Source organism: Hemicordylus capensis, chromosome 1 (genome assembly GCF_027244095.1).
Source record: "Hemicordylus capensis ecotype Gifberg chromosome 1, rHemCap1.1.pri, whole genome shotgun sequence".
Taxonomy (NCBI): Eukaryota; Metazoa; Chordata; class Lepidosauria; order Squamata; family Cordylidae; genus Hemicordylus; species Hemicordylus capensis.
Window position 1 is genome coordinate 12,396,897 of NC_069657.1, and position 11,817 is coordinate 12,408,713.

At 49.2% G+C, this 11,817-nt stretch overlaps 1 protein-coding gene across 1 annotated transcript; it reads right to left on the reverse strand.

Annotated features, from left to right (window-relative positions):
* Positions 1 to 884: 884 nt before the first annotated feature.
* On the reverse strand, positions 885 to 11,428 carry LOC128341013 (homeobox protein SIX1). The gene is made up of 2 exons (XM_053286996.1): positions 10,242 to 11,428; positions 885 to 2,429 (listed from the first exon to the last, which is right to left on the reverse strand). Exons 1-2 carry the CDS (start codon positions 10,799 to 10,801, stop codon positions 2,141 to 2,143), a joined length of 849 nt encoding a protein of 282 aa, XP_053142971.1. The 5' UTR covers positions 10,802 to 11,428; the 3' UTR covers positions 885 to 2,140.
* Between the last annotated feature and the right edge of the window lie 389 nt (positions 11,429 to 11,817).

An 11,817-nucleotide genomic window follows, 5' to 3' on the forward strand; every position in this document is an offset into this window, starting at 1 on the left:
ATCAGGTGGATTTGAAGTTTCAGCCATAACCAGGCTATGCAAAATAAACCCGATCTAACCACTCTCCCTTTAGAGGTTTCCATCTGGGCACACTTCCTTGAGACCAATTCCCATTAAACACAGCGAGACTAGTTGTAGACTTCTTTGCATCATGTTCCAAAAGTCAGTCTCCATTGTTTAATGGGACTCCTGCCTAGGCTGCAACTTACTAGCGAGTAAGTCCCACTTAAATTTAGTGGGGCTTACTTCTGAACTGAGTGGCTGACATCGACTAAATTACTCCTGAGTAATCCTATTGAAATAGACCTTAGAATAACTCCTGATGAGTAGTACAATTGAGGAACTTAGTCTGGATGTCAGCCAGTATGTGGTAAAGCTTAACTCTCTCAGTACACAGTACTACTGAGGCAAAGTATGTTTCATTGGCTCGTGGCCTCTTTTTCGGCTCCTGCTGCTTTTCACACACTTGCCTGAGTTTATTCTCTATGAAAGGAATGATGAATGTTTAAATCAGTGTTGATAAACATAAGTTGTTTTAAAACAGGGGGGTGGGAATTCCAGATCAGCCATAATTGTGCAACGGCTAATTGCCTAAAATTTAGCAAGAGGCCTTTTTAATTGGCATTAATGCCTTTCTTCCCCTGCCCAAGCATTCTTCCCCAAGAGCCTTCCTTGACACCTCAACGAGATTATTCCAGATTAAACATGATTTAACACTTCAGTAACAAAGATATGGTTGAACATAAAGGCAGTCTAATTCCCCAATTCTAAATAAAATAATTAGCCTTTCATGTTTTCAGTCATCTTATCATGATTTAATTTAGACTTCTTTGGCTACAAGAAACCTGGAAAAAATAAAGCACATGCTACTATTGGTAACAAAATCAAATTGCCAGTTTGTTTAGTTTATTTTCTTTTTCTGCAAGCCAAACTATGGGGAAAGAGAAAAAGTGGGATCAAAAAAAAGGAACCTATAAAACCAGTATGGATTATGGATAGATGTCTGAGTAGAAATGGTTCCTGGTTTTTTTGTTATTGTTGATGAGGATTTTAAAAAAAAAAAATCACGTGGATGCATTTCCTACATTCACCACAAACATAAAAATGACATGAATGTACAGTCACGTTTAAAATTTACTCTAACAAACAGGCCTCACGCATCTGCTTTAAGACATAGGCACTTCCATTCTTCTAATACTGCGGCATTCTTATTTTTCCTCATTTTTAAGCTACTGCAAAATTCTTTCAGAACACTAAATCTGACAAAAGGAAAAAAAATAGCTGTAAACTTAATTTGCCCTCTCCAGATCTTCCTTCCAAAATAAAAGTTTTGGTACACTCTTCCCCACCCCCCCACCCCCATTTCCTAAGAATTCATACTGGGACAATCACCATCTTCTCTCCTTTATTAAAACTACAGTCCTAAGTACATTTACTAGATACTGCAAAAACTGCAATACTATGCAGGGTTTGGAGTCCTCCCCATTGAACTCAATGGAACTTATTTCTGTGTAAACATGCATAGGATTGCTCTACAAATCCCATTGGCTTCAGTGGAGTATGAAACATTTCTCGCTACTTTTTCTCCTCCACAGGAAAGAAAGCAGATGGGATCCATCCAAAGTGAGCCACTCCCAAGTCCTATGTGCTTAAATGTCCCTGTTGGAATAGGTAGAACTTATACTGTTCACTATGACTGGATGGTATCCACCTTTAAAAACAACAACAATTAAATAAAAATTAAAAATAACTATTTGTAATTCTAGCTGGTAAGAGCTTAAGGTTGCAATTCTAAGCACGTGTACTAGGGAGTAAGTCCCATCAAACAGTGGGGTTTACTTCTGAGTAAACATGCACAGAATGAGTGGACTGGAAAGAGGGGAGTGAATCTGGAGGGTGGGGAGAAAACATTCGCCTGTTGTTTTCCTGTCTAAGACCTCATAGGAAGGGTGTTGTTGGATAAAAAGAGATGGAAAAGGGCTTGTTTTGGGATCGCTTCAGGAGAGAATGGTAAAAGTCACTTTAAGAATCACCAGGTAAGCTCTGGAAAAAACAAAACCGAAAAATAGATATCGCGACACTGTCCCCTTATTTACAAGCCGGTGGGTGGGAATCCTCCCCTCTGCCTCGCTCGCTGGGATTATGAGCCCAGGTCCACCAGGCTGGAGGTGAGGGGTCCGAGGAGCGAGTCCTGCAGCTGGTGCGCCTGGAGGCCGTGGGTCGCCTGGGAGGCGGTTAAACCGGTCAAGGAATAGTTGGAGTTCCTGGCGTGGCTGAGATTGCCCTGCAGCAGGAGAATTGAGTTCTGGTCTGGACTCTGCGGGGGTGAAAACTCTTCTTCCGAGCTGGACATGAGCGGCTTGGCCCCGTCCAGGGGAGACAGCTGGTTCTGCTTGTTGGTGGACGCGTTGTTGTTCTCCGTGTTCTCCCTGGGAAGACAGAGAAAGGTGGAGAGATGAATGCAAGACCCCACGCGTGCAGGCAGAGGGGAGTGAAGGAGCAACTCTTTGGTTTTATTTGTTTGCAGACGGGGGGGGGAAGAAAAATGAGGAGTGGGGTGGTGATTTCCATATGGGTCATCAGGTTATGTAGGTTTAGTAAAATAGTAAAATGGGGGGGGACTCCTCAAATACGGGGTGGGGTGGGGGCTGCACCTCTGGAAAACCAGATTGGTTGCAAAAGCAAGACTGGACCTATGTTTAGAATGGATTTCTCTCCCGGCCACCACCCCGCAATGGGGCTGTAAGCCTAAATGTATGACCGGTGGACTGAATTCTAAATATAGATCCAATCTACACAACACAACACAGAGTAAGATGGTAGAATTCTGGACTGTTCCACTTAAGGTGTGTTTGTGGGGAGGGAGCGAGTTTCATACTCCGCTATACAAAGAACATCCTGAATTTACTAAACTAGCCATCAGAAAGAAGTGCTCAATAAACCAACTTCTTCCAACATCCTAGTTTACTACATTCAGTGAGGAGGTTTTTCGGCCTGGAAAAGCATTCTAAACTGTAACCCCACCCCTGCAGTCTGAAGTGGAATAGTCCAGAGTTCTACCACCTTCTCTGCCTACTATGTAGATAGCGTCCTATTTGCACCGGGAAAATAAATTCACATTAATTTCAGTAGGACTCACATACAATCAGGCTTGGTTGTAGTCTGATGGAACTTTCTCTTGAGTAAGCTAGGCAGTTAAATCAGAATGAGAAAATCTCTGGCCCCTATCCAATACACGGGCTATGCGGCGATACACCACCATTCCAAAGGGGACACTTTGCCCTGTATTTTCAGTATGATGAATCCAGTAACTGATTATCCCTACTGAGCAAAGAGGCACCTTTTAAAACTGTGATTCTCTTTTATTTAATAGTGGGAGAGCAACTGTTCGATCCAGTCCCAGCACAACATCCCTCCAGGGGCAGTTATTAATAGCTACCTTGTGTGTCTTCTTTAGATTGTGAACCCTCTGGGACATCTTATTTATTTCTATGTAAACCACTTTGAGCATTTTGTCAAAGTGTGATATATAAATATCCGCAGACTTGGAATCGGGTTGCTCCTCTCCTGCGAAACACTAACCTATAGATGTCTGAGAATTAAGACCCACGGGATTCAGTGGGACCTGCTCCCAAGTACGCGGCCTTAGGATTGCAGTCTGAGGGCTGTTCTCTTGATCAGGCTTCCTTGAAGGCAAGTTGCCATCTAAGCTTAACAGTTCAGAGTACAAGACTGCAAAGAGCTCCAGATTTCATTTTGTGGCACAAAGGCCGAGGGACAATCCATCCAAGGACTCGTCCTCGTCTCAAGCCATCCCTTATCACTTGGATCAAAGCAACTTTTCACGCACGGAACCAAGTTTCATTGAGATGAACGGGACTTGCTTCCAATCGCAGGGCTTCCAGTCAGGGTTTCGTTTGGGAACGAAACAGAGACAGGGCGACCACTATTGAACTTGCTTCCAGACACTTCTGTATTTTTAAAAACCACCATCACTCGCGCCGTGCTTTCAAAGCAAACTTCTTAAAAACGGACATGAGGCCGCGGTAGTTCAGGGCAGGTTGCAACTAAGCTTTGGAAATCCTTTGAGCTCAATGGGAGAGACCAGCATGTCTTTAACTCTCCAAGATCGAATGGGACAAGGCGTAACTTAAACAAACGTAACTGAATCGTGCCCTCAATATTTTTAATCGAAAGGTAGGCACCTCCATCCTATGTGAAAAGCTTAGAAAAATACGGTTATTAGGCTCAGATTGCAAATATTTCAGATTATTTCTGACAGTGGATAAAATACTTTGAGCCCTAACATTTCCTGGAAATAAACCCCGACTGAAATTAAAGGAATTGGTCTCATTTGGAAAGAGACACTTCGCTAAAAAACAAGAAGAATCCTGGCGTTGTGGCACGGCTGCTTTTTGTGAGGAGCGACCACTTTGCCTTGCATCCCCACCAGACGAACTCTTGGGCCATGGGGTTGTAGTCCGGCAACATCTGGGGTCCCAAGATTGGTGGGAACCCCTTAATTAAGGCATGGATTAGGGGAGGGGGCTGGTATGTATCTGTCCATCCAACAAGACATAAACAGCCCGGACTGAAAACGGAAACAGGATTGGAAGTTGCCCCTAGCAACCGGTTTCTTACAAAAATATAGTGGCTGACATACTGAAAAAGGACAAGTAAGGGGTTTTAACTGCAATGGGACTACTTTGAGTAATTCCCCTCAGCCTCTCAGCCAGCGAAGGTAAGTTCATTGGCAATTAAGGAAAAGGTTCCTCATCTTGGGTCTTCATATGTTGGACTACAACTCCCATAATCCCCAGCCATTATAGTGGCGGGTGATGGGAGTTGTAGTCCAACATCTGTGCACCCAAGATTGGGAACCCCTTCATTAAGGCATGGATTAAGGGGAGACCTGATATTTCTCTGTCCATCCAACAGGCCATGACTTTAACTGCCTTGTCCAATGTTGTTTTAACTCCTTACTTGATAGGTGAGCCACTGAATGAAGCTTACTCCCACGTAAGTACGCATAAAAGGATTCCAGCCATAGAGGACACGCTTTCCTGTGCAAGCAGCACTGGAAAGGACTAGAACTCAGTCAAGAAGCCATCAATGCGCAAGAGAACCTCCTCCCGCTGGAGACTAAGAAGAGTAGCTCTGCTTTAGTGTGTGTGCGAAATGACATTTGCTGCGGTAGGAGAATCAGTTCCTACAGCTTTCCATGAGCCGGAGAAACCGAGCGCACTCGGTAATTAACGGCAATTAACAAGCTACTTAAGCCGAAGGGCTTGAATTTAAATCGGCGTATACCGGCGATACCGCGGGGGCAGCCATTCGGAAGTTTAGACCGCAAGTCCCATTGTGGGCTGGGAACCGGGTCCGATGCTCCGAATGCCAGAATGATGCGAATCCCATTAAAATCAGTGGGACCTAATTTCCACTAAGCATGTTTACAATAGGAGGCAGGAATTCCATGAACTCCGGAAAACGCTTCTGTTTAAGCGGGCACACCGACCTTAAAAACTGGAAGCAGAAAAACTGGAAGCATTTCGACTGGAAGGGGCCATGGGCCCATCCCTTAAGGCGGATTACTTACTGCTTATTACCATCTTGATACAACCGTCACAATTAGTGTCTTATCAACGTCTGCCTCTTGCAGTTACGGGTGAAGTGAGCATTCTGCATTACCTCCACATACATATTATTGCCATTCGGAACAAGTCGGCGGTAGTTTATCCAGATTTACAAATATAGAGGGGGGAGAACTGGATTAAGGTGTGAAACCAGTTTGTAATTAAATCAAATGATGTCCATTTAAGAACAAGGGAGCGAGCGATTGATCAGAGAGGGCTTCTCACATACATACACACTCACTCTCTCTCTAGGAGGAACTGGAGTAGAACCCGTACATAGTTAAGCATGTTTTTGTTTGATTTGAATTACTGAAGCGTGTGTTAATGTCTCCCACGGAAAGTCAGTGACTTACAGGAGGAAAATTACTCAAAATAGTCCCATTGAAATTAAAAAGACACGTTAGCCATTGCCTAACTTCATCCTTTTAATTTCAATGAGGCTACTTTGAGTAATTTCCCCCAACATGCCCGCCACTGAGACTGCCAGAAGCTGAACTTCGGCTGGATCGTGGCCGTGGTCTTCTCAGGTGTAATGCAGTGGGTGGCTGGGCGCGGGGTAGGAGGAAGAGAAAACCAAAATATTTTACAATTCTCTGAAGAGCGGCTCATATTTTAATAATGGCTTCATCGTTGCAGCTGCCACATTTGGCCTCCTATTTGGACAGCTGCACATTTGGAACAGGCGAACTGATGTCAGTGTTAGCTTAGGTGAAGGAGACGGGCTTGAGATCTCATGTTATACGGCAGAAAAAGGGGAGAACGGTCCTCCTCAGCAGGGCTGTTCAGACAGAAGCCTCCACATATTGAGGATGGAGAGGAAAATGGCCGAGAAAGGGGACATCTTAGCCAAGTGACGCTCGCAGTCTGGAATGCGCCCGCGTGTGATTGATGCGGGATAGAAAGCGATAGAAAGCCCATTTTAAAGCCATTTACTCGGGTGACATGTAAAACCGGTTTGGGCATTTTCGGGGAATGTTAATTCCTAGACTGGATAGCAGCGTACAATCCGATTTTAAAGTGGCCTCTGCTTCCGCTTACCGTCGCCCGGTTACAATATCCACCAGTGCCTACAAATAGTGAAAAGGAGGGCCAAAGCAGTTTCTCTTATGCCATGTGGACAAGCCACACCACTTGCGTTCCTCAGAACATACATTCGTTTATTGAAAGGGTTCTTGCTTTCCTCCTTGCTTTCTATTCCGCACCGGCCGCGTTGGCACGTGATACCTCTACATATCTACTCAGAAATAAAATCCCAGCGGCTTACTCCCAAATTCGGGGCGTAGGAAAGCAACTTTTTAAAAATTACTAGTGAAAATCCCCTGACTTGTAGCCCGCCTAGGTACTTACTCCAATGTGACTTACTCCTAATGAAGCATGCAAAGGCAGGCAGCAAAACAACGATTCCCCCCCACTTTTTGCTGCTAAAAATCCACACGACTACTCGGATATCTAGAAGGCCTTTTAACATGTACCATTGATAGTAGTAGCCTTCTTTTCTAGTGGGCATTAGGCAACAGGATTTTTTTAAAAAATAAAAAATAAAAAATAAGGATTGATTCTAGAAATACTCTGAACACAGGTGAGAATATTTAGAGAATCCATTTCGATTTAGAGAATCCATCTGTAAAAACTAAGCAGGTCTGAATTCGCAGCCTCCGAGGACTCTGTGTCTGGTGGCTTCAGGTGGGAGGATCACTGGCTAGGAGGCAGGAGTTTCAAGGGCAGAAGGGTTGAATCCTCCTCGGGTGATTAAGGAAGGGAAAGCAACGAAAAGCCTCTTTCCATGGAGCGATCTCGCCCATCTAGATCAGATTTGATGGGCAGAAGGAGGGGTGGGGAGGGAGGGGATTATTCACTTCGAAGGCCGCGATTCCTTCCTTTCTCCCAACATTAATTCCTCCTGGGTAATACTATGCGCCGTCTTGGTACAGGAGATAGCAGTCTCACAGCTCTCGGGTTACTCCTTTTTTCTTCCGGACTCCACTTTGCCATCTTATCAGCTGACAGCACCGTCTACACAGCCCCCCCGCCAGCAACTGAGAAGCAGCCAAGTATAACATCCCCATCCGCAATTCAATTAGGGCTGCAAAATCCTCTTTTGTAACTTGTCCTCTCGCTTCCTCCTCTTCCCCCCCCCCCCCACGATTTGGAATGCGACCTCCTCGGGGCACCGACCTGTGCTTTCCCCAAGCCTCCTTTTGCGAAGCCCCCGTGGATACAGATGCTACCGGACAATTGCTGTTCGGCGTTGGTCCCTCAGTCCCGTAGCTCAAGAGATGAAAAATAATCCAACTGATTTCAACGGGCTCATACATGATTGTGATTTCTAAGCGTTACCTCTCTGTCTGCTTCCAGGTTTTTTGTGGGTAAGATCTGGGAGTCATCAGTGGGACTGACAAGCTAATCCTAAACACATGTAAATGGTCTTAAAGTCAAGTACTTTAACTCGGGTGTGGTTGGGGTTGGAAGGAAGATAAACGACTCCCCATAACCTCACCAGCATGGTTATTAACCCCCTCAGCGACTGTTGGAAATGCCTTTCCCAGGGCTGCAGAGCTCCCCTAAGCGTTTGGGGACCCCCCTCCACGAAACCTAATAACCTCCCCCTCTAAAAGTGTCTTTCCTGCCCACCCCCACCCCAATTGAGGATTTGCCCCTCAAGCTTCTCCTCTGTCCGTATCTCTGGCCTTTCCACAACATGGTTGAGCCCAAGGCTCAGCGAAAGCGCGCTACAGTACCGGCTAGGCGCTGTGAAGCCCGCAGTCCTACAGATTTTTACTGCAAGCCTGACTACCTCTAATAGGCCTTACTCACGAGTAAGCCTCTTTAGCACCGCAGCCTTAATGAACCAGAGAGGGATGAAGGCTTATCAGAGGTCGGCACAGGTCTCCTTTATGTTCATGAGTAAGGCACAAATGCAAGTAAGGCACAAATGCAAGTGCCTTACTCGCTGAAAGGAGCCAGATCTCCAGACAGCACAGTTTAGGATCGCAGCCTGTGTGCATTATAGAAAAACCTGCGGGACTATTCAGAAGGTGACCTCCCCATCTAATCTTCTGCTGACCTTTTAACATCTTTACCACCGTGTGGCAGTTTTGAGATCTCCCACCAGGCACGCTTACTTGGGAGTAGGTGCTCCTGAGAGGACATGCTTAAAGCCCAGCTTTAACCCGCTTCTACCTTCTCCCCACATCTCTCGCCTCCTTGACCTCCAGAACCGAAGTGGAAACTCAGTGCAGCTTTCCTCTCGGGTCCTTCTGCGCCTTGGCTTTCAATACAAGAACCCAAGAGACGTCGTGGCTTGCGAGCTCACCCGGGAGTTAGTTTTGGTTTCCGAATAAGGCCAAACTGAGACACCACACACACGTCTGGAGACGGATGACCCTACACTACACCCAGAGAAACCACAAACAAGACGGGGCTTAGATAGCACGCCCTCTCCCTTACTGCTGGGTTTTGTTATTCCTCCCCATCCATGCTTCCTGCTGTATAAAAGTGCAATATTCTGAGAGAGGGTCGTAATCGCGGAGCTATAGGGCAGGTAGCAGAAGCAGGAAGCCTTATGCCCTATGCAACTGGCAGATGAGAAAGCAGGATGGCATTTGCGGGGAGCACAGGGGCACCTGCCCTGCTCTGGAGAGGGGGGAACTAGACGCGCCGCCTTTGTTCCGGCGGCCGCTGCTCCTCTCTTGCCTTCTTAGTTTACACCCAGGCCGCCCAACTGAACTATTCCAAGCTTCCTTTGAGCTGCGTGTCAGGCCCTGTCCACGCACCAGGGGAAAGGCCCGCCGTCCCTGTTCAGACGACTCAGTCTACGAGAGGATGGAGACACGGGAGTGTGTGTTTGACGAAGGAGGGAGGAGGTGTTATCCCCCCCCCCCACACACACAGGGCAAATGGAAGAGGTGAAGGGCCGGGCTGTCACTCTTGGAAAGTCAAGGCACGATTTGGTGCGCCGCTTTGAGGATACGCCCAGCTTTTTTTAGCAAGACGGACTCCCCCCACGCTTTGGCACCATCACACCCCAGCAAAGTAGGGTAAGTGCTATTGACTTTCCTGCAGGCATTTAGAGCTCCGCACTAGGCGCCGCGCAGAGCCTGAAAGCGAGGCAAGCCCTCAGCAGAGAGGCCCGGTGTGTGGGCATGCTCCGGCCACTGTTAAGCCCCAAGGTCCCGTTGATTTCCAGAGCAGGGGGTTCGTTCCGCGGTGAACTGTCGCATTGTACTAAATGGGGCTTGCTGTATGTGCTACAGGAATCAACCCTGGTAATAACATTAGGCAAGGTACGATCCAGCCAAATCGAAGCACTTCAGAAATCCCATTGAGGTAAGCGGGGGAAGTGCTTACCTTTAGGGCTGGATCGTACCCTACAGCGCCTTCGCAGGTAACTATGGCAAACTCAGTCCTAAGCGTAGCTCCTCGGAAGTAAGTGGGGTTTGTCTCCCCAGGAACTGTGTATCGTGAGATCGTTCAAACCCTAGGGGTGCTTACTAGGGAGTAAGCCCCCGAATTGCAGTGGGACTCTCTGGTCCTAGGAAACTCGGTTCGCGTTTCGTTCCGGTGGCCAGATCGGTTGGGACTGCGCCAAGCCGGCCAGGAAACACCCACCTTTCCTTCGCCTCCGCCGCTCTGTCCCGCTGCCTCCGGTTTTTAAACCAGTTGCTGACCTGGGTGGTGGTGAGGCCGGTGGCTTCGGCCAGCTCCCGCTTCTCCCGGGGCGAAGGGTAGGGGTTGTGCGCGTACCATTCCCGCAAGACGCCCCGGGACTTCTCCTTGAAGCAGTAGCTGGTCTCCTCGCCGTCCCAGATGGTCCTGGGCAGGGGGAATTTCCGACGCACGCGGTACTTGCCCACGGCGCCCAGCGGCCTGCCGCGCAGCTTCTCGGCTTCCACGTAGTGCGCCTTGAGCCAGAGCTGCTGGAGCTTGGGGTGGTTGTGGGGCGAGAACTGGTGGCTCTCCAGGATCTTGTAGAGCTCGCGGAAGTTGCCGCGGTGGAAAGCCACCACCGCCTTGGCTTTCAGGACGCTCTCGTTCTTGTGCAAGTGGTCGCAGGCCGGCAGGGACCACAGGAACCGGCCCAGCCGCTCCAAGTTGCCCCCTTGCTGGAGGACCTCGCAGACGCACGCCACTTGCTCCTGGGTGAAGCCGAACGAAGGCAGCATCGACATCGCTCGCAGCGGGCGAGCCCAAGCGCCGCTGGCTGCAACTCGGGCGGGCGGCGCTCAAACGGGCCGAGCGCTGCGGAGGCGGCGGCGGCGGCGAAGCCAGGCGCCGCGCCCGAGCGCTGCAGCCCGGCGGAGAAGGAGCCGCTTAGAAGCCAGCCAGAGTCCAGGGCGGGCGGGCGGGCGGGCGGGCAGCTTCCCCGCGAAGCCAAGGAAACCCGCCACCCACCCCGCGAGCCCAGAAGCAACAGCCCAGCGCGAACGGATGCTGCCGCCCGAGGAAACTTTTGTTGCTGTCCTCCCGCAGCCAGGCTTAAAGCCGCCCCAGCGTCCGGGCGCTTCGTGATTGGGTAGCTCCGGCGCCTATCGGAACGCGCGTCCAGCCAAGCGGCGGGAGCGCGCGCTGCCTGCCTGGGCAGGAGAAGCGAGGCTCCGGCCTGCCTGGTGCGCGGTTGCCGCGGAACCGGGCTGGCAGCGGGAAGGGGGGGGGAGCCCACACGCGCGCCCCGCCGAAGCTGCTGCTGCCGCCGCGATCGCAGCGCTCTTGCTGCAGCGAAGCGTCTGACTCCGAGAGGAAGGCGAAAGAGACAGATAGAGGCTCTTTCTCCCCCAGTCTGCCCCTAGAGGGGAGACACGTCAGGACCTTGCAATCTGAGCCGCTTCTCAAGTGTCACCTAAGGGGAACTAAACTCGGCACAAATCAATTATTGCAGACTTGAAAGGAGGAAAGCGCGTGCGCGCGCGCGCGCACACCCCAACCCGCCAGCCCTCCCTCCCTCCGGGTCCATCACTTTCCTCGCCAGCCAACCTTTCTCCCCCCGCCCTCTCCAGACCTGCTCGTTCCCGGTGTGCTCATATTTAATTACCTTAATGTTCAGAATGAATAAATGATGCCCCTGATGAATAGCTTATGGCACGCGATAAATAATTAAAGCGTCGTCCAAACTTGGGCTTCGGATGGGAGGGAGCGAATGGACATCAATAATAGCCTCATCAACAGCAACTTCCTTCAAGGAAATACA

Bases quoted from the DNA above. Each gene is read 5' to 3' on its own strand.
- LOC128341013 (XM_053286996.1), bottom strand. From the start codon at position 10,801: ATGTCGATGCTGCCTTCGTTCGGCTTCACCCAGGAGCAAGTGGCGTGC. The intron at 2,430-10,241 runs GTGGGTGTTTCC...CTGTCTTCCCAG, and splicing joins GCGGCGGAGGCGAAGGAAAG to GGAGAACACGGAGAACAACA.